At 41.4% G+C, this 21,270-nt stretch overlaps 1 protein-coding gene across 3 annotated transcripts in view; it reads left to right on the plus strand.

Moving 5' to 3' along the window:
• The window catches only part of DNAH2 (dynein axonemal heavy chain 2), a 125,328-nt gene that overhangs the window by 87,452 nt on the left and 16,606 nt on the right, over positions 1–21,270 (plus strand). For all 3 annotated transcript variants that reach the window (XM_074225519.1, XM_074225520.1, XM_074225521.1), the window contains 19 exons: positions 511–596; positions 4,260–4,390; positions 4,535–4,684; positions 5,097–5,264; positions 5,636–5,796; positions 6,202–6,341; positions 6,788–6,920; positions 7,052–7,191; positions 9,079–9,289; positions 9,975–10,091; positions 10,263–10,404; positions 11,424–11,593; positions 11,748–11,864; positions 17,282–17,446; positions 19,667–19,792; positions 19,975–20,123; positions 20,215–20,281; positions 20,562–20,712; positions 20,942–21,090. In XM_074225519.1, the coding sequence (XP_074081620.1) occupies positions 511–596; positions 4,260–4,390; positions 4,535–4,684; positions 5,097–5,264; positions 5,636–5,796; positions 6,202–6,341; positions 6,788–6,920; positions 7,052–7,191; positions 9,079–9,289; positions 9,975–10,091; positions 10,263–10,404; positions 11,424–11,593; positions 11,748–11,864; positions 17,282–17,446; positions 19,667–19,792; positions 19,975–20,123; positions 20,215–20,281; positions 20,562–20,712; positions 20,942–21,090 (2,673 nt within the window). The remainder of the gene's footprint in view (positions 1–510; positions 597–4,259; positions 4,391–4,534; positions 4,685–5,096; positions 5,265–5,635; positions 5,797–6,201; positions 6,342–6,787; positions 6,921–7,051; positions 7,192–9,078; positions 9,290–9,974; positions 10,092–10,262; positions 10,405–11,423; positions 11,594–11,747; positions 11,865–17,281; positions 17,447–19,666; positions 19,793–19,974; positions 20,124–20,214; positions 20,282–20,561; positions 20,713–20,941; positions 21,091–21,270) is intronic.

Genomic DNA, 21,270 nt, shown 5'->3' on the forward strand with positions numbered 1-21,270 from the left:
ATCTTAAACCAACTCCCTATCTATCTTGTATTTCAAATCCCAGTTGGATGTTTTGGGGTTGCTTGTTTTTGAAGTGGTAGTGCATTGACTCACAGTTAGGAAGCCCTGAGTTCAAACCTGGTTCTAGACACTTACTAGCTGGACAAGTCACTCAACCTTTGTCTTCCCTCAACTATAAAATGGGAATTATTATATAGCATCTACCTCCCAGGGTTATTGTAGGGCTCAAATGAAATAATCTGTTAAAAGTGCTTAGCACAATCTCTTTTTTATCTCTTATATTTTATTTTTTCCTTAAGCATATGATTTCTCTCTCAACAAATTCATTTTTGATCAATGTAGAGCATAGAAACAATGTAAAGACTATCAGACTGCCTTCTGTGGGGGTTATGGAAGGGAAGTGAGTTGGGGGGGAAAGACTGTAAAATTCAAAAATCAATTAAAAAAAATAAAATGCTTAGCACAGTGCCTGATACATAGCAGGCATTAAATAGATGTCTGATTCCATAGGTATTCCAGGGCATGCTTCGAGCAAACAAAGCCTTCCATGATACTAAACCCAGCATTACCCGACTCTGGATCCATGAGTGTTTCAGGTGAGATGTTCCACATCTTAATACTCAGCATTCTATCACATCCTTAACTAAATCCCTATTCCCTCACATCTCTATACCATATTCCGTTCCCCATCCCTACTCTATCATCTATACCTCACTGTTCCCAAGTCTTGTTCGACCCTGCCCTGCTTTTATGCTTTTGCACAAGACATCCCCAAAGTGCTTGGAATGGAAATTTCCACCCTATCTCTATCTATTGAAATTGTTACTTTCCTTTAAGATATGGGACAAGTGCCACTTCCTCTAGAAAACCTTCCCTGATTCTCCCTAGTTAGAAGTAATGCCTCTTCATATCCCCTGGGCCTCACAGTCTTTTCTATGCCTTTAATTTCCAAATTATTTATAGTTATTTGTATATATTTCATCTCTCCCTATTAATTTTTACTTAATTCAATATTTTTTTACTTATAGTAATATGAAAATAGATAAATAAAATATAAAAAAAAGAAATAAGGAAAAATTCAATTACAGGACACTGCTAGGTGCTGGGGATACAAAAATTTTAAATAAACTCAAGGAGTTAATAAAGGGAGAGGGCTGCTAGGTGGTGCAGTGTATAGAGCACTGGAGTCAGGAGTACCTGACTCCAGTGGCCTCAGACACTTAATATTACCTAGCTGTGTGGCCTTGGGCAAGCCACTTAACCCCATTTGCCTTGTAAAAAAAAATTAAGTGAGGGGTGGGGAAAGTATACTTCAGTCTTGTGTTCAGATAGCATCAGTTCTGTGTCTGGGATGGAGCACATTCTTATCATAAGTCCATCAGAGAAGTTGCTTCAATATTTTATTCCCATAGTTGCTATTGCTAGCTGTATTTCTCTCCATCCTATTCCTCCCCACCTCCATTTCTATCCTCTCTCTCCTTTCTCCCTGTCCCTCCTCAAAAGTGTGTTGTATTTGACTACACTCTCCCATGATCTTCCCTCTCTTCCATAACCTATAACACCTCCTCCATCCCATTTCTCTCGTTTCCTTCCTCTTCTATTTTCCTCTAGGGGAAGATAGATTTCTATACCCTATTGAGTGTGTATGTTATTTCCTCTCTGAGCGACTTCTGATGAGAGTGAAGGCTCACTCATTTCCCCTCACCTTCCCCCCCTTCAATTCCATTACAAAAACTTTTTCTTGCCTCTTTAATGTGAAATAACTTAGGCTATTCCCTCTCTCCTTTCCCTTTCTTCCAGTAAATTCCTTCCTTGCCCATTAACTCCATCTTTATAATATAACTTCATATTCAGCTCCCTCTTGTGCCTATCTATATATGCTCCTTCTAACTGCCCTAATAAATGAGAAGCTTCATATGAGTTATCAGTATCTTCTTGCCATTCAGGAATACAAGCAGTTCAACATCATTAAATCCCTCATAATTAGTCCTTCCTGTCTACCCTCCCTGAGCTTTACCCAAGTCCTGTACTTGGAGATCATACTTTCTGTTCAGCTCTGGTCATTTTAACAGGAAAGTATGAAAGCCCCCTATTTCATTGAAAATCCATCTTTTCCCCAAAAGAGGATCTTCAGTTTTGCTGGGTAGTTGATTCTCAGGTGTAAACCAAGCTCTTTTGCCTTCTGGAATATTATATTCTAAGCTTTATGAGCCTTTAATGTAGAAGCTGCCAAGTCCTGTGTAATCTTTACTGTAACATCATGATAGTTGAATAGTTTCTTTCTAGCTGCTTGTAATAGTTTCTCTTTAATTTGGGAATTCTGGCTATAATATTCCTGGAAGTTTTTATTTTGTCACCTTTCAGAAGGTGATAGTGGATTCCCTTCATTTCTTTTTTATCCACTGCTTCTAGGATTTCAGGTCAATTTTCCTAGAGAATTTCTTTAAAAGTGAAGTCTAGGCCCTTCTCCTGGTCATGACTTTCAGGTAGTCCAATAATTTTTAAATTCTCTCTTCTGGATCTGTTTTCCAGGTCAGTTGTTTTCTCAATTAAATATTTCACATTGGGGTGGCTAGGTGGTGCAGTGGATAGAGCACTGGCCTCGGAGTCAGGAGTACCTGAGTTCAAATCCGGCCTCAGACACTTAATAATTACCTAGCCATGTGGCCTTGGGCAAGCCACTTAACCCTATTGCCTTGTAAAAAAAAAACCTTAAAAAAATATTTCACATTTTCTTCTAGTTTTTCCATTCCTTTGGTTTTTGTTTTATTGATTCTTGATTTCTCACAAAGTCATCAGCTTCCCTTAGCTCCTTTCTACATTTGAAGAATTTATCTTCTTTTTTGTTTTTTTTTGTTTTTTATCTTTTTTTATTAAAGATTTTATTTGAATTTTACAATTTCCCCCCCCATCTTACTTCCCCACCACCACAGAAAGCAATCTGTCAATCTTTACCTTGTTTCCATGTTGTACATTGATCCAAACTGAGTGTGATGAGAGAGAAATCACATCCCATTATAGCCATTCAGGGCTTGAGCAACCACTTCCTTAGCCACTGTTTCATACACATAATCCTGTGAGGCATCATGAAGAACTCCATCCAATTTGAATGACCAGTCTGTCTGTTGGTTATTGACAATTCCTTTTCAGATATCTTTCTTGATATGAGTATCAATGCTCTTGTTGTCTTCTCCAAAGTCATTTCATAAGCAAATTCATCTGAGGGTTTGACTCGGACATATGCATACACTTTTTTCAAGTACCCATTTTTATGATACGACACTTGTCCTTACGCCACTTCATTGGAATATTCAGTCTCCCCAATTAGATTTAAGCTCTTGAGGGCAGGGGCAATGTCTTTTTATTTCTTATGAATCCCTCCCCACAACGTCTATTGATAGGCTCAGCATACAGCAGCTGCTCAAAAATGTTTGTTGACAGTGATGATCATTGTTAGATGTAGGAAAGTAGTTGAGGCTCCATACTCACTTCCATCTTCTTGTTTTACTAAGAGAATGTTGTTTCTCACACCCAGAGATGTGTTCTCCTGTTCACTTCCTTCATGTGCACATGGGTTCACTTTCTCCCCTGGGACCATTCTACCTGTTGAGCTCTTAACCCTTTCTCTTTTCAGAGATTGTTATGAAGTAAGCCTTTTCTTTTAGTATTTCACATACATAGCAAAGTCTGGAAAGAACACTAAGTTTGTAGAATTCACTGTTCAGTCAATGTCTAGCATTTTCAGAAAACTTGGGTTTAAGGCCCTTGTCTAAGTCACTTACAAGATATGTGAACTTTGCTAAACCACTTTAGACCTCTGTACCTCAGTTTCCTCACCTGTAAAATGAAGTCCAACTAGATAACTTATAAGGGTCCTTCCAACTCAGCATTCTCTGAGTCACTACTCCCTATCTTTATTATCTTTTATCAGTACTACCTCCTCAGTGTCAGGAACCCTTAATTTTTCCATTTCCTGTTCTCTCTATAAATACATCTCCTGGGTACATCTTAGTGTGGCAAAACTGCATAATTCCCATGAATCTTCTAAGTTGTCTTGGGCTGGAAAATTGTTTCACTCAGTCTTTCTGTGGGTTCTACAACTCTAGAGTTTAGTTAGATTCATAATTTTAAGGCATTTGGAGTGGTCTGCCAGAGAGCTGCTGGGAATTCTGGCCTCCACTCCACCATCTTGGATCTGCCCTGAAATTATCCCCCATTTCTATCTTATTCTCAATCCCCTATATTCTGATTCCCGACAGAGTATTTTCTGACCGACTGGTGGATGCAACAGATAATGAGGCTTTTCTGGGTATCCTGAATGAAAAACTTGGAACTTTCTTTGACCTCGCCTTCCATAACCTTTGTCCTAACAAGCGCTCACCCATCTTTGGTGAGTTTGGAGTCTGTGGGTGCTGGAATTTTGAGAGGATACAGGGATCAGAGTGGAAGCTGGAGACTAGATTCTGTATCCTTTAGTCCAGGAGTCATTGATGAGGGAAGTCAGACACTGAGGGTTTGCTTTCCCTTTGTTTAGGTGACTTTATGAGGGAACCCAAAGTATATGAAGACCTGCTTGATCTGACATTACTAAAGACAGCCATGGAGACTGCTCTGAATGAGTACAACTTATCCCCTGGAGTTGTACAAATACAACTGGTGCTCTTCCGTGAGGCCATTGAACACAGTGAGCCTTCCCCCTTTCCATCTAGAAAGAGAACTTCCTTCGTTTTGTCCCCCTAACAAGAGTTCATAAACTATCTTCTTCCTGGTCATGGGTTGCTCTAGGGGTAGAAAGTAGGTAGAAGTTGGAAAAATGAATGTGGAAAACTCCCTAACTGGTCAAAAAAAGGAAGCTGGAAACTAGTTACTGTATTGTTCTGGATGACAATTGTGAAAATTCCACACACAGTAATATGGCATCTGGAGAATGGGCCTTTTAGATTTGAGCAGGCCTCCTTTGCCCTGATGACTTAACGGCTTGCCCTGCCTAAGTCTCTTGGTGTTCTCTATATCAGATTCAGGCCCCTTTTCTAGGATGAGGCTCTGAATTGAATGTGTGGTCCTGCTATGTAGAGTGTCTTTCATCATCCTCACAGTAACACGGATCGTGCGAGTCATTGGACAGCCTCGAGGTAACATGCTATTGGTGGGAATTGGAGGCAGTGGGCGCCAGAGCCTTGCCCGTTTGGCATCCTCTATCTGCGAGTACATTACCTTCCAAATTGAAGTTACCAAGCATTACCGAAAGCAAGAGTTCCGGGACGGTGAGGCTGCTGGAGAGTTGAGTCTTGGGAATTAGAAAGACCTCAGGCTTGAGGGCCAGGGTGTCTGATTTCTTGAAGAGAACCAGGGGCTCAAGTGAGGATTATTGGGAACTAGGGAAACAGATGATAACTTTCAACCCTGTTTGTAAGGGCAGAGTAAAAAGAACCAGAAGCTACTGGGAGAAGAGTATAGAATTCTGGGTCCCAGAAAAGGAATAACAGTAAAAATAAGAATAAATTTATATATTTTTTTCTATTCTCTACTAAACTGCTTTGGGGCCCTCTCTGTCACCCTAGAGGTAGGTCATTTGGGGGGAGACTGAGAATGCTATGTTATAAGCTCTCTCTTTTTCTTCCTTCCCCATGCATAGATATCAAACGTCTCTACCACCAGACTGGGGTAGAACTGAAGGCCACCTCCTTCCTTTTTGTGGACACGCAGGTTGCTGATGAGTCATTCCTGGAGGACATTAACAACATTCTCAGTTCGGGCGAGGTCCCCAACCTCTACAAAAGTGATGAGTTTGATGAGGTCTTAACCTATTCCCCATTTCCTGCCATCCAAACTCAAATAAATAAAGCCCCAACAATGCCATCTTCTCTTTACCTGGTGCTGTTAGGTGGCTGCACTGTTCTTTCTTGAACCCTTTTCATGAAAGAGACTTTGAGGGGTGGCTAGGTGGTGCAATGGATAGAGCACCAACCCTGGAGTCAGGAGTGCCTGAGTTCAAATCCGACCTCAGACACTTAATAATTACTTATTATTACTTAGCTGGGCCTTGGGAAAGCCACTTAACCCCATTGCCTTGCAAAAACCTTAAAAAAAGAGAGAGACTTTGCTGAGCTCCCTGGCTGCCCAGCTGGAATCTGTACTTTGCTTTCTTTCCTGACTTCCTTGATGCCTGCCTTTCTGACTCTACCATGGCTTTTCCTCCAGATCCAGAGAAAGATCATAGACCAGGCAAGGAAGGATCAAGTGCCTGAGACTTCAGATAGTCTCTTTGCCTATCTCATTGAACGTGTGAGGAACAATTTGCATATTGTCCTTTGCCTCAGCCCTGTGGGGGATCCCTTCAGGTGAGCTCTGTCCCTGACCTTTCTGTGAGTCTCCTGCCCTCTCTTTGAGGTCCCTTCCTTAACTCCCTGCTTTCTCTTGAGATCCACTTGTCTTGGCTTTTCTGCAGATCCCTTTATCTCCAATAGACCTCACCAGCTTTCAGTATCATTAGATTCTTAGGAGCATCAGAAGCTGGGAAGGAGAGAGTTGAATGAAGAGCTAGGGGCCAAGGTTGGCATGGAAGGGTGATTTAAGATAGTATGGTCCCTTAAATAGAAAATGTGGTTCTTTTCCCTCATTGAAAAAGAAAAACTAGAAGCCTAAGGACTGGATATGGGCATGGTTACCTCAAGGAAATGGCTACATGTATGTACATACTCTCTCAGGGACTGAGAGAATAATAACCAGGGGTTGGGGAAGCCAGGGTTGGATCTCTGAGTAGGTTAACACTGCCCCATTCCCCTAGGAACTGGATCAGACAATATCCAGCCCTAGTGAACTGTACAACCATCAACTGGTTCTCTGAGTGGCCCGGTGAGGCCCTGCTGGAGGTAGCTGAGAAGTACCTCATGGGTGTGGACCTTGGGACTGAGGAAAATGTGAGAATTCTTTTATTTATAACAGTATCCTTGACAACCTCTGTCTCTTCTTCCACTTATAGTCCCTGTTGTCTGACTCTTCCTTCCTCCATGAGACTTCTCACCCTTCTGGTCCTCCCTATTGCCCTTAGATCCACAAGAAAGTTGCCCAGATTTTCGTTACTATGCATTGGTCAGTGGCCCGCTACTCTCAGAAGATGCTATTGGAGCTTCGAAGACACAACTATGTCACCCCCACAAACTACTTGGAGCTCGTTTCTGGATACAAAAAGTATGAAGACATGGAACATATATCTCCTGTATATGTGAGACAGGAAATTGTCTGAGATGTTATGAAAAGTCATGAGGAACAAAGGAGCCTGATAGCTTGGTGGTAGACCATAGTGCATTGAGGAACATCGTGGGGGAGTTTGGTTCTTTAGCTCATGACAGAAAGAAAGATATCAGGGCTCATAATCTTCTTTGTAAAAATTAATTCATTTATTTTTCATCTATTTATTTTTAACATTCACTTAAATTTTTTTAAATTCCAAATCCTCTCCCCTTCCTCTAGCACCTTCTCTACTTATTGAAAAGGAAGCAATATATGATATCATTATTCATGTGAATTCATGTAAAACATATTTCCATATTAGTCATGTTCCAAAAAAAAAAGTAAGAAAAACAGTGAAAAAAAGTGCTTCATCTGCACTTGAGTTCATTAGTTTTCTCTCTGGAAGTAGTTAGCATTTTTCATCAGCCTCTTAATCTTCTGAATGTATTCTTCAGTCTTGACCCCATTCCAACACTTGACTGACTGTTTGCATGCTCTAGACCTATGTTTCACAGTCTTTTTAATACCATGGTACATCTTTGAAGGTCAAAATTTACCCAGCTGCTTTCCACCTCCATATGCAACTATCTGTCTGTTCAACTGTCTGCCTATTTAACTCCTATTTCCAGCTGAATGTGTTGTATCCACTTTATACTATAGCTCTGACACTGGGCAAATCATCTCAGCCCTCTAAAACTGTTTTCTTATCTATATAGTGAAGATACTATTTACATTACCTACATCATAAGGAAAAGTATATTTTAAACCATTAAGTATTACAGAAATGAATTGTTATCCCATTCATTTAACATTTATTTTTTGATCAATACTGTCAGTGTTAATACAGTAAATGCTGTACTTGATACTGAGGAAAATATTAAATGTGGGCCCTGAACTTGAGGTGGTTACTATCTTGTGAAAATAAAACATAAATGTGATAGTTGACCTGCCAGTATAAAGAGGCTCCATGGCACTATCTGTAGTCACTCTGGGACATAGTTTCTTTATCTTTTATGTGAAGAAGTTGGACTTGATGACTTAAAAACACCCTTGACCTATAATACTCTAATACTCTATGAATCTGTTAGAAAGTAGTAGAAGATAAAATTGAAGGGGAAGGTCAGTTTCCAGTTGTTTAGGTTCTTGGAATACCATGCTAAAGATTTCAAGCTATAGTTAATAGATTTTTTTTTTGTAAAAGAATGTTACAGGATAAGAAAATAATGCTCAGGATAAACTGAAAAGCACAGATTGGGAGGCTATAGTATTAATGCAATTATAGCATGGTAATCCAAGTATGAGTCTGAATTGTTGGGATGACAATAGGAATTGAAAGGAAGTTACAAATTCAAGCAACATCTCCAACAAAGAATTGATGGAACTTGATGACTGACTGTGGAAGAAAAAGGAATAGTTAAGGCAGGAAGGTTTTGATATTGAATGATAGATGCCATTGAAAAAAAGTAGATGCAAAAAAAAGATAAGAAAAGAAAAGAAAAAAAGAAAAAGTAGATACATGAACTCCCAGGCATCCTCATGCTTTTCTCTCTACCATATTTAATGTGTCTATGTTTAATTTTCCCACCTGAAAACCCACAATTAGGTGAAGGAACAGAGGAAACCCAGAACATCACTACACAGTAGTAGAGGAGATCCCTAAGTGGTTTACTGGTGGAGAAATAGTGCTGTGGATCCAAACACCTCTTTGAAATTCACAGTGACTAAAGCCAAGGAATACCAGCTTCCTGATCCCTTTTTCTCTAGGATTGCAACCCCAGTCTGTCCTCAGATTCTTTCAGGGAGTCAAACTCCCTTTTATGACCACACTCCTGCTCTAATCCTTAGATTGCTGGCAGAGAAGAAGCAGGAACTATTAGACCAAGCTAATAAACTTCAGACTGGGCTGTTTAAGATTGATGAAACTCGGGAGAAGGTGCAAGTGATGTCATTGGAGCTTGAGGAAGCCAAGAAAAAGGTGGCAGAGTTCCAAAAACAGTGTGAAGAATACCTGGTTATCATTGTACAGCAGAAGCGAGAAGCTGATGAGCAACAAAAGGTTTGGAGGGGGCTAGTTCCCTTTAGTTCAGCACAGGGCGGTAGGTAAGCATATTTAGAGTTTGGTCCCTCACTGTCTTTTTTAGTAGGGAATATCAGATAAGCCCATAAATAATTCAAATTAGTAATATAAGTACAGAGTACAATAAAGAGTTCAGGGAAGTGCTTTTGGTTGGAGAAGTCTTATTCCTAAGGAATCCTGATGAAAAGGAACACTATTTCCTGGGTTTGCAATAAGGCCCTTATCTTTTGATTCCTCTCAAGGAATTTGTAATATGGATGCTTTGGCCTTTAATAGGAGCCTTTCCTTGGAGGATAGGCCCGGTTTCAACACTACTTATGGAAGTTTGGAGGAGTTAGGGTATGCAATGTGGGATGAAGAGTCCCTTTACTATCTGCCTGAAAGGCCTCCCAGGACCCTTGTACCTCTTGAAACTTACAAAGTTGCCTTGGACATTTTCATCTTGAAATTGAATCCTATTCCTGTCCCATCTGGGGTACCTTAGGAAAGAACAAATACAAAGACAGAAGCAAGTGATGTGCTCATGTTCATGAAAGAGCACAGGTGGGAGATAGGGCAATTCTTCCTTTGTTGCACATTCTCACAAATTCTTTGCCTGCCTAACAACCCTGACAACTTGGAGAGAGGGACAGGTCCAAGAACCTTCTTTTTTCTCTACCCCTAGGCTGTGACAGCTCATAGTGAAAAAATTGCAGTGGAAGAAGTCAAATGTAAAGCACTGGCAGACAATGCCCAGAAGGACCTGGAGGAAGCATTGCCTGCACTAGAGGAGGCCATGAGGGTATCTGGGAGTGTGTTTGGAAGGTGGGGTGGGGTAGAGAAAAGGGTGGCAGTTCTAGACCTCAGTACCACTACCCTAAATCTAGTCCTTGGGTTGATCATAAATATATTGGAGTGAGGTCCATCCAGTAAATTTACCTTCCTGCCTATTGATCTGCTCTTTATCTCTTAGGCCCTAGAATCCCTGAATAAGAAAGATATTGGGGAGATCAAATCATACGGACGGCCACCCGGTCCAGTGGAAACAGTGATGCAGGCTGTTATGATTCTTCGTGGAAATGAACCCACCTGGGCAGAGGCCAAAAGACAACTAGGTAAAGGAGAAGGTCAAAGGTTGCTGATTGCAGGGGTTGCTTGTTCTTTGTTTTTGCAAGGCACTGGGGTTAGGTGACTTGTCCAAGGTCACACAGCTAGGTAAATATTAAGTGTCTGAGGTAGGATTTGAACTCATGTCCTTCTGACTCCAGGGCCAGTGTGCTATGTACTGTGCCACCTTACTCAGGTTGCCTGAGTAAGAATAGAAAGATGATCCCATGGCAAGAGTCAGTCAGTCAACTAGCACTATCACCCACCATGTGCTAGACATGAGAGACAGTATGTTAGTAACTATATGCAAACAAACTCCATATAGGATAAATTAGAGATAATCAAAAGGATGGCCCTAGGATTAAGGGGGATCAGGAAAAGCTTCTTAGAGGAGGTAAGACTAGCAAAGATTTGAAGGAATCAGGGAAGCCAGGAAGTGAAGATGGTGAAGATGAACGAACCAGAAAAGAGAATAGATAGCCAGTGAAAATGTTTTGTGCCAGAAGCAGTAAGGAAGCCAGTACCACTGGACTGCAGAGTATGTGGAGGAAATAAGGTGTCTGAAGATTGGAAAGGTCTCAGAGGCCAGATTTTGGAGGGCTTAAATAGAGAGTTTTATATTTGGTACTAGGAGCAACTGGAGTTGATTTAATAGGAGGTGACATGATTACTGTGCTTTAGAAAGATCAATTTGATAATCTGAGTAGAAGATGGACAATAATGAGGAGAAAATTGAGGCAAAGAGACAAAACAGCAGGCTTTTGAGACAGTTCAGGTGTGAGGTGATGAGGACTTAAACCAGGGTGATGGCAGTGTCAGAGGAGAGAAGGGAGCATATACAGAAGTAGAAACCAGGAGACTTGGCAACTGAAGGGTGGGAATGGGGGAAAGTGAGAAGAGAATGGAGAGTGACAGAGGTACTGATGCCAGGGCCAAGTTCCCAGGCCCAAGTGTCCCATGTTGTGGGTGAGAGGAGAAGAATGCATTAGTCTAGAGATGCTCTGACCAATATTCCTCCATCCCAAAGGGGAACAGAATTTCATCAAGTCGCTGATCCACTTTGACAAAGACAACATCTCAGATAAAGTGCTGAAGAAGATTGGAGCATTTTGCTCCCAGCCTGACTTTCAGCCTGACATCATTGGCCGTGTCTCTCTTGCTGCCAAATCTCTCTGTATGTGGGTCCGGGCCATGGAGGTAAAGTCAGGCCTGGAGAAGAGGAGGGGGAAAAGAGGGAGGCCCTAGGGAGAAGAAAGTGATGGAAAGGGTTGGGGAAGAGAGAATGAGAGAAGACAGGGGAAGAAGAGAGTGGGTAAGCAGGAATGTTCCCCAACCTGATTGCTTTCCTCAGCTGTACGGGCGCCTCTATCGGGTGGTGGAACCGAAGAGGGCACGAATGAATGCTGCCCTGGCCCAACTACAGGAGAAGCAAGCAGCACTAGCTGAAGCCCAGGAGAAGCTGCGGGAGGTCAGACTTCCACTACAACTATCCCCATCTTAGCCCACAAAGTCTATTTCTCCTCTTTAACCCCATTTACCCCACAGCCTAGTTTGATACCCTTTATCCCTGCCTCTGCCCCCATATCCCTAGTGTGACTCCATCCCTGATCTTGGTTGTCCCAGAAGACTGAGCATTGGGATACTAAGGGGAGTCATTAAGAGCTCTCCACTGGTGGGGTTTCCAGGGATTAATTCAGAAGTTATGTGAGCCTCTTTAGGAGTTTTGGGGACTTTTTTACACTTAATTAGGAGATTATTAACCAATCCTGGCAGTCAGAAGTATTGGTATTTTCTTCCTGACAAATGTAGATCATGGAATGATTGGGTTGGCAAGGACCCATTTTATAGATGATGTGATTAAAGCCCAGAGATGAAGTTATTGCCAGAGGCCACTGAGCTATTAGTGGGTTTGGCACTTTTGACTCTAAAGCCAATACTCTTTTGAGGTCTCTTCCTATCCTTTCCTTTCCTGGATGGCCTGGACTACCAGGAGTGTGATGATTTCCCCCAGGCATTCTGAGATCCAGTCTTTGCTGATAGGCTCAATTGTCCATTTGGGTAGAAATGAAAAGAATGGATAAAAAAATTAAGGCGGGGGCGGAGCCAAGATGGTGACAAGAAGGGATCCAGTCTTAGGAGCTCTCTGATAAAACTCATAAGCTAAGGACTCTAACTAAACTTTCGAGAGACAGAACCCACAAAGGGACCCAGTGAGGCAGTTCTCCTACTCAAGGTAACTTGGAAAAGAGCAGAAAGGCTCTGCTCCCCAGGGTCAGAGGGGTGGCCCACCGGAGGGGTAGCCCGCCAGAGCGAAAGAACTTCAGCCTCCTGGAGGCAGCCCCAGGGCGCTGGGAGCCTCGGCTCACAGCAGGGCTGGGGGGGGGGGAGTCTCCTGAGCTGCACCCCGGGGAGCACAGGGCACAAAGTGGGGGAACAGCGGGGGACCTCTGCCAGAGCAACCATGTGGAGCCCAGCCATCAGGGCACACAGCTAGCAGCTTGGTCCTGGAAACAGAAGCAGGCAGAGCTCGTAAGCAGGAGCCCCCAGGGCATGAACCCATTGAGCTGAGAGAGGGGAGTGAAGAGAGACTGCTGAGCTCTGTCCTCTGCCCCTGGAACAGGACTCTGGGGCTCTGACCACATTCAGATCCTGATCCCAGTCTAGGCCCCCCCATAGAACAATGCCCCCTCCACCTCGGCCCGTGGCAGAGGGGGTCGCTTATGGTCATTCACAGACCAGGAGTCAGGACAGAGCCTCACACACTGAGACCCTTGTGGAAGTGTCCCAAAAGCTCAGGAAGCACCCCAAAACCAGGCCCAGGCTGGGAAAATAAGCAAGCAGAGAAATAAAAGGAAGACTATTGAGAAATATTTTGCAAATGAGCCCAAGAAGGATCAAAATACTCAGTCTGAAGATGAGGAAGCACAAGCTCCTGCATCTAAAGACTCCAAGAAAAACAGAAATTGGGCTCAGGCTATGACAGAGCTCAAAAAAGACTTTGAAAATCAAATGAGGGAGTTGGAAGAAAAACTGGGAAAAGAAAGGAGAGAGATGAGGAAAAGCATGAAAATGAAGTCAGCAGCTTAGTCAAGGAAATCCAAAAAAATGCTGAAGAAAATAGCATGCTAAAAACTAGCTTAGGTCAAATGGACAAAACAGTTCAAAAAAGTTATTGAGGAGAAGAATGCTTTAAAAAGCAAAATTGGCCAGATGGAAAAAAGAGATAAGAAAACTCTGAGGAGAGCAAATCCTTCAGACAAAGAATAGAATTCAGGGAGATTGATGAATTTAACAGAAATCAGGACTCAATACTTCAAAACCAAAAAAATGAAAAATTAGAAGAAAATGTGAAATATCTCATTGAAAAACCAACTGATATGGAAAACAGACTTGGGAGAGATGATTTAAAAATTATTGGAATACCTGAAAGTCATGATCAGGAAAACAGCCTTGACATCATTTTCAAAGAATTACTACAGGAAAATTGCCCTGATATTCTAGAAGCAGAAGGCAAAACAGAAATGGAGAGAATCCACCGATCCCCCCGAGAAAGAGATCCCAAAATACCAACCCCTAGGAATATTATAGCCAAGTTCCAGAACTCCCAAGTCAAAGAGAAAATATTACAAGCAGCCAGAAGGACACAATTCAAATACCATGGAGCTGCAATCAGGATCTCACAGGACTTAACAGCAACTACATTGGAAGCTCGTAGGGCTTGGCATACAATATACCAGAAGGCAAAAGAGCTTAGAATGCAGCCAAGAATGAACTACCCAGCAAGGCTGAATGTCCTCTTCCAGGGAAAAAGATGGACTTTAATGAACCAGGGGAATTTCAAATGTTCCTTTTGGAATGGCCAGAGCTGAACAGAAGGTTTGATCTTCAGATACAGGACTCAGGTGAAGCATGGAGATTGGAGGAGAGGGGGGGAAATATGAGGGACTTAATGAGGATGAATTGCATGTATAGAAAAATGATACTGATAATATTCATATGAACCTTCTCAGTTAATAGAGCAGGTAGAGGGAGCTTTTATAGTTGAAGCACAAGAGAAAGCTGAATTCGAAGATAAAATATGGTGTAAAAATGGAGTCAATAGAAAAAAAAGGGAAATGGAATGGGAGAAAGAAAAAGGAGAGGGGGAATAGTCCAAGATATTTCACATAATAAGATTTTTCTTTATTATAATGAGCTATTGCAATGATATGGAAGGGGGGAAGGCAAGGGGGAATGAAGGAATCTTTGCTCTCATCAGAGGTGGCTAGGAGAGGAAACAGCAAATATACTCAATGGGGTATAGACATCTGGAGTAAGAAGGAGGGGGGAGCAGGGGGAAGGGATGGGGATGTGAATAAAGGAGGAGAGGATGGACCATGGGGGGACAGTGGTCAGATATAACACATTTTCTTTTTTACTTCTTGCAAGGGGCTGGGATTGGAAGGCCTGCCCAGGACCATAGGGCCAGGTGGATTTTGGGCCTAAGGGGTGGTACGGGGGCTCAGGGCTTCTTGGCCCCGGGATCTGTCTGCTGCACCACTCAGCGACCCTACAGCAGAGTCAGGAGAGAGAAAATATAGTACATGGTAGTGGAGAAATAAGAAAGGAGGGAGTTGCGATCAGCAAAGGCAACGTTGGAAAAATATGGAAGTAACTTTTGTGATGGACTTATCATAAAGAATGTGATCCACCCGTGACAGAGTTGTTGGTGTTGGAACAAAGACTGAAGCACATTTTTTGTTATTATTATTTGGAGGAGGGTGCAGGGCAAGTGGGGCTGGGTGGCCTGCCTGGGGCCACATAGCAGGGTGATCTTTGGGTGTCTGGGGCCAGATTTGGACCCAGGTGCTCCTGGCTCAAGGGCCAATGCTCTGTCTGCCACCCAGCCACCGCTACTATTATTACTATTTTATTTTATTTTGGGTCTTTTTTTTTCTTCTTTTTGGTTTTTGCAGGGCAGTGGGGATCAGGTGGCTTGCATGTCACATGGCTAGGTGATTGTTTGGTTTATGAGGCTGGATGTGGACTCGGGTGTTCGTGGCTCCAGGGCTGGTGCTTCATCCATTGCGCCACCTGGCCATACCTACAATTATTACCATTATTTTTTTTGAATTTTAATTTTTTTCCTCTCCCCTTTACTTTTTTCGCCCAAGCAAGTCTATCTGTATGCATGGGGGGGGGGGTATTTTGTTTACTTGTAAACAAGAATATTTTATTAATGTAAAAAAACATTTGTACAAAATGAGAATAAAAAATAAATTTAAAAAAAAATTAAGGCCATTCACCATGCACTCCTTCACCCTTTTTTCTCCATCTCTAAATCTCTTGACATCCTCTCCCTTTGTCTTCTTTCCCCAGTCTTTTATATTGGGTTGACCCTTTTTTTCAAGACTAGTCCATCAACATGCCTTTGATTCTATTCCTTGCTGACCTCTCCAGTAAATTATTTCTTCAATTACATACCCTCCCCCTCCTCTAACCTTACATCTCTCCTGAGATTCTTTCCTCACTGCATTTAAATATGGTCAGTTTCTCCCATCCTTTAAAAAAAAACAAAACTTCACTATAACCTATTACCCATTCAAAACATTGTTGTATATCTTTTCTCTTTTAACCAATCTCTTGGAGAAAGCTCTCTGTACTTATTGCCTTCACTTCCTCTCTTTTCACTCCTCAGCTCTTTGCAACTTTGTCTCACAGTCTGACCGCTCGGCTGAGAATTCTCTCTCCAAAATCGTTTGGTTTTTTTTTTAACGTTTTAAATGATATTTTATTTTCCTCCAAATTCATGTTAAAATAAGTTTAAACACTTTTTTGGAGTTTTGAGTTTCAAATTCTATACTTTCCTCTCTCACCCCTCCCCTTCATGAGGCAGCAAGCAATCTGTCAACAGTCTCTTAATGGACAAAACTGATGGTCTTTTCTAGTCCTTATCCTTTCTTTACCTCTCTGCTGCATTTGACACCTGTCCTTATGGATTCTCTAGGGTTTTGTGACCCTATTGTTTACTGTTCCTTTTCCTATTTGTCTCACCATCCTTTGTTGGCTCATCTTCCATATTATGTTCATTAATTGTAGATGTCCACTAAGGTCCCCTTCGACTTTCTTCACTTTTCTCTCTCTCCATTCTTGGTAACTTCAACTTCCATTTAGTTCCACATCATTAGCTGCCTTTTGGATCTATCAAACTTGATTTCCTAGAGATATCTCAAACTCAACATGTCTAAAACAGAACTCACTAGCTTCAACCCCCCCCCAAATTACTTCTCTTTCAAACTTTGCTCTTACTATTGAACCTTTCCTCCATTCCCCCATCTGTGTGACCTCAATTCCTCTCTTGCCTTAACCTCAGTTTTAAGTGGTAATGGTGGAGAGAGCACTGGGCCTGGACTCAGGAAGATCTTGGTTGAAATCTAGCCTCAGAATGTCACCCTGGGCAAATCACCTGACTTCTCTTGGCTTCAGTTTTCTTACCTAGAAAATGGAGATAGATGCTTATTTCCTTCCTTGACCCCTTAATTAATTTGTATTTATTTTCTTTATGTTTAGTAAGTGAAATAGTCATAATGTGATATAAATAAAAGTTTATTAACTTGTAGCAATACAGGGCTTGAAGCATAATTAGTTCTTATATCTGTGGATTGCCTGAGTCCTGAATCCAAGGGGATGAATCACAACACAACTTTCCATAGAACTTCCAAAGACTGTTGACTGTGATTGGATCATTAGAGGCTTTTCTCTTTAGGGCTAATCCCCCTTGATTCTCATTCTACTCACACAAAAGGAAAAAAATGGGGGAGTCTTAAGGGATCTAGGATCATTGCTTCTCATCAACATAGCTCAGGTTTAGATATCTGCTGTGCCTCTCTCCTGCTCCTCCCCCAGGTGGCTGAAAAGTTGGAGATGCTAAAGAAACAATATGATGAGAAACTGGCACAGAAGGAAGAGCTCCGGAAGAAGTCAGAGGAGATGGAGTTGAAACTGGAACGGGCTGGGATGCTGGTGTCTGGGCTGGCAGGAGAGAAAGCCCGATGGGAAGAAACTCTACAGGTGAGGGGGATATGTGGGTAGGCTATTCCTTCACCAGTGACCCAAGGATAACCACTCTGCCAATTGGAGTTTTGAACTAAAAAGAATCCTCAAGTTAGGATAAGATGATGTGGGAGTAGGGAGGGTCCTTTTCTCCCTTGGCTTAACAATCAGGGGAGACTCATGGATAATAACACCTGTTTTAAAAGCTGCCTTATTTATAGAAGGATATACCATTTAAGATGTACTAAAGCATGTTCCATGTACAGAATACTCTAGACTGAATGCTGACATGTGTAGAAAAACCAGACATTCTATCCAATTCAATTCAGTTCAACAAACCATTATTAGACACCCACTCTTTGCAAAGCATTTGATTCTGGAGATAAAAAATCCTTGCCCTCAAGAAACTTAAAACCTATTAGAGGAGATAGAGCACACTCAAATAAAGTGATTATAAAATAAAATGTAGATTTCTTAAGGGCTAGAAATATATGTTTTTGCCTTTCAAAGTTCATTCATGTGCCTAATTCAGCACCCATCTGAATTTATTAAGCACACAATAAGCAGCAAAATCTCATTTATTAAGGCATCATCTGAATGCAGAACTTTGCAGCTTGGTGCTGAGAGAGATATAAAATTCAGTCTTTTCTCAAAGAGAAACTAATACCAATATATATGATACACAGTATCATCTGATAAAAGATCCAGGCAAAATACTTTAAGAAGATTTGAAAAGGGACTTTCAGTCAAATAAGAGAGACAGAACTTACAGAATATAAATTTATAAATATGAATGGAAATAATATGAAGGGAAATTTCTAAACTAGTGTCAGTAAATATTGTATACTATAGTTAAATATTTTTAGAGTGCCTGAGCAAAGGCTATTATGTAATTCTCAAAAATTTAAGAAGATAGGGGAAACTCTAAATAATTATAATCTCTTTTTCTTGTTCTTTTTGACAACTTACAGTAGAAAAATAAGGTAATGGACAACATTTTCTATAAATAAACACTGAATATTTTAAAAAAAATAAGTTGACAAAATTATCACTGTACAGATGATATGGTATTAAAAACTACTTGAAATAATTAACAAATTTAGCAAAGTTTCAGGATATGAGATAAGTCCACATTAAATCATCAACAGTTCTTTCTATGAACAACAAAACCCAGAACTAAGAGAGGTAAAAATTCCACTTGATAAATGTTGGAGAAGATGTGAGAAAACTGGGATACTAATACACTTGTTAGTAGAAGTGTGAACTGCTCCAACCATTCTAGAGAGTGATTTGGAATAATACCCAAAGGGAAACAAAACTGTGCATACCCTTTGATCCAGCAATACCACTACTAGATCTGTATCCCAAAGAGATCATATAAAAGGGAAGAGGAGGGGTAGCTAGGTGGCACAGTGGATAGAGCACCGGCCCTGGAGTTAGGAGTACCTGAGTTCAAATCTGACCTCAGACACTTAATAATTACCTAGCGCTGTGGCCTTGAGCAAGCCACTTAACCCCGTTGCCTTGCAAAAACCTAAAAAAATAAAATAAAAAGGGAAAAGGAGCTATATATGTAAAAAATATTTATAGTAGCCCTTTTTGTGGTGGCAAAATAATGAAAATTGATGGGATGTCGTCAATTGAGAAATGAATGAACAAACTATGGTATATGAATGTAATGAAATACTATTGTGCAATAAGAAAAGATGAACAGGCAGACTTCAGAAAAATCTGGAAAAACTAGTACAAACTGGTGCAGAGTGAAATGAGCAGAACCAGGAAAAAACTGTATAAACAATATCAGCCACATTATGTGATTATCAACCATAAATGACTCAGTTCTTCTAAGTAACATATGATCCAAGACAAATACAAAGGACTCATGAAGAAAAATGCTATCACATCCAGTTGAAGAATTGATAGACTCTGAATGCAGATTGAAGCATTTTTTTCACTTTCCTTATACTTTTCTTTGATGTTTCTTTTTTTTATTTGATACTACTTGTATAACTTATATCAAATTACTTACCATTTTCAGAAGAGAAAAGGGAAGGAGAAAAATTTAGAATTTAAAATCTTGTAAAAATGAATGCTAAAAATTGGCTTAATGTAAAATTATAATATACTACTTATAAAAAAATAAATTGGAGAAGGCCTTTTAATGCAGTCTTTCTGACCTAGACAGTTTGCCTAAGAGACTGTTTTAATGCCTTCCATCCCTCCCCATGTTGCTCTTAGGGCCTTGAAGAGGACCTGGGCTACCTTGTGGGAGACTGTCTTTTGGCAGCTGCCTTCCTGTCCTACATGGGTCCCTTCCTGACCAATTATCGTGATGAGATTGTTTCCCAAATCTGGGTCAGAAAGGTAAGCAGGATGTTTTTAGGAATATAGCTTCTAAAAATGATTGTTTGAAATCTTAGATCTCCAATTGTCAAGATAGAGATATGACCTTGAGGGAGAATGGGGAGTATAAGGAGACATAGAAGAATCTCAGAGGTTATGGATTTGCATCTGGTGATTGAGATATCAGGGTCTCCTTTGCACAGATCCGAGAGCTGCAAGTCCCCTGCTCACCTGGATTTACCTTCGACAGCTTCCTCTCCAACCCCACAAAGGTCCGAGACTGGAACATCCAAGGATTGCCCTCTGATAACTTCTCCACTGAGAATGGTATTATTGTCACTCGTGGCAACAGGTAAGGGTACTGGTGAGGTAAAGAGGAGCTCCAGAAACTCTTCTGGGGTTTGCTTCAATTCAGGTAAATTGAGCCTGTCTTCCTTCTCCAGGTGGGCATTGATGATTGACCCCCAGGGTCAGGCCCTGAAGTGGATCAAGAACATGGAAGGCAATCAGGTAGATGGGTAGGGTCTACCCATATCTCTTCTCCTGGTTGACCTCAGCTATTTAAGCCCTCTAAAACAGTGGTGTCAAACTCAAATAGAAATGAAGAAAAAACTCTTATTATTAAACATTTTAAATTATATTTTAATCTGGTTTGAGAATTTGACATCTTTGCTCTAAATGAAATAATTTCCTACTTGGCCAAGTTCCATTCCCAAATGGTCTTGAACCTTTGTCTATTTTCTGGCTTTTATAATAAAGCATCCTTCTTTCACCTCTTTCTTATTCTCAGGGCTTGAAGATTATTGACCTACAGATGAGCGATTACCTTCGTGTCCTAGAAGGGGCCATACAGAATGGGAATCCAGTGCTCTTACAGAATGTACAGGAATACCTGGATCCCACACTCTCTCCTGTCCTCAATAAGTCTGTCACCCGAATCGGTTAGGCCCAGAATAAGGGGTAGAGTGGTGAGGTTGGGATCCAGGGGAAAAGGAAGTTGATTTCCTTACTGTCTTTCCATTTGGTCATGGTTGAGGGTTTGGAGCCTGGATATGAAACCTCAAATGGGAGGTTCTCTGTCTTGGTCTTTTGGTTGGTAGTCCAACAGGGAGGGTGTCTGTCTCTTCCAGTGCAAGCTGGAGCCCAGGTTTAACCTTGCTATGGGTTTAGGGGGCAGGTTGCTGATGCGCCTAGGAGACAAAGAGGTGGACTACAACACCGATTTTCGCTTCTATATCACCACCAAGCTGTCCAACCCTCACTACAGTCCAGAGACCTCAGCCAAAACTACCATTGTTAATTTTGCTGTCAAGGAACAGGTAAGGGTCGGGCCTAGAAAAAGGCGTGCCTTGACTGAATTTGGGGGTGGGGAGGGTGGGAGACAAGGATGGTACTCATGAAGATTGAGGGGAGATGAAAAGTGGAATGGAAAGATTGTATGGGGTGGCTAGGTGGCACAGTGAATAGAGCACTGGCCCTGGAGTCAGGAGTACCTGAGT

Source organism: Macrotis lagotis, chromosome 2 (genome assembly GCF_037893015.1).
Source record: "Macrotis lagotis isolate mMagLag1 chromosome 2, bilby.v1.9.chrom.fasta, whole genome shotgun sequence".
Classification (NCBI taxonomy): Eukaryota; Metazoa; Chordata; class Mammalia; order Peramelemorphia; family Peramelidae; genus Macrotis; species Macrotis lagotis.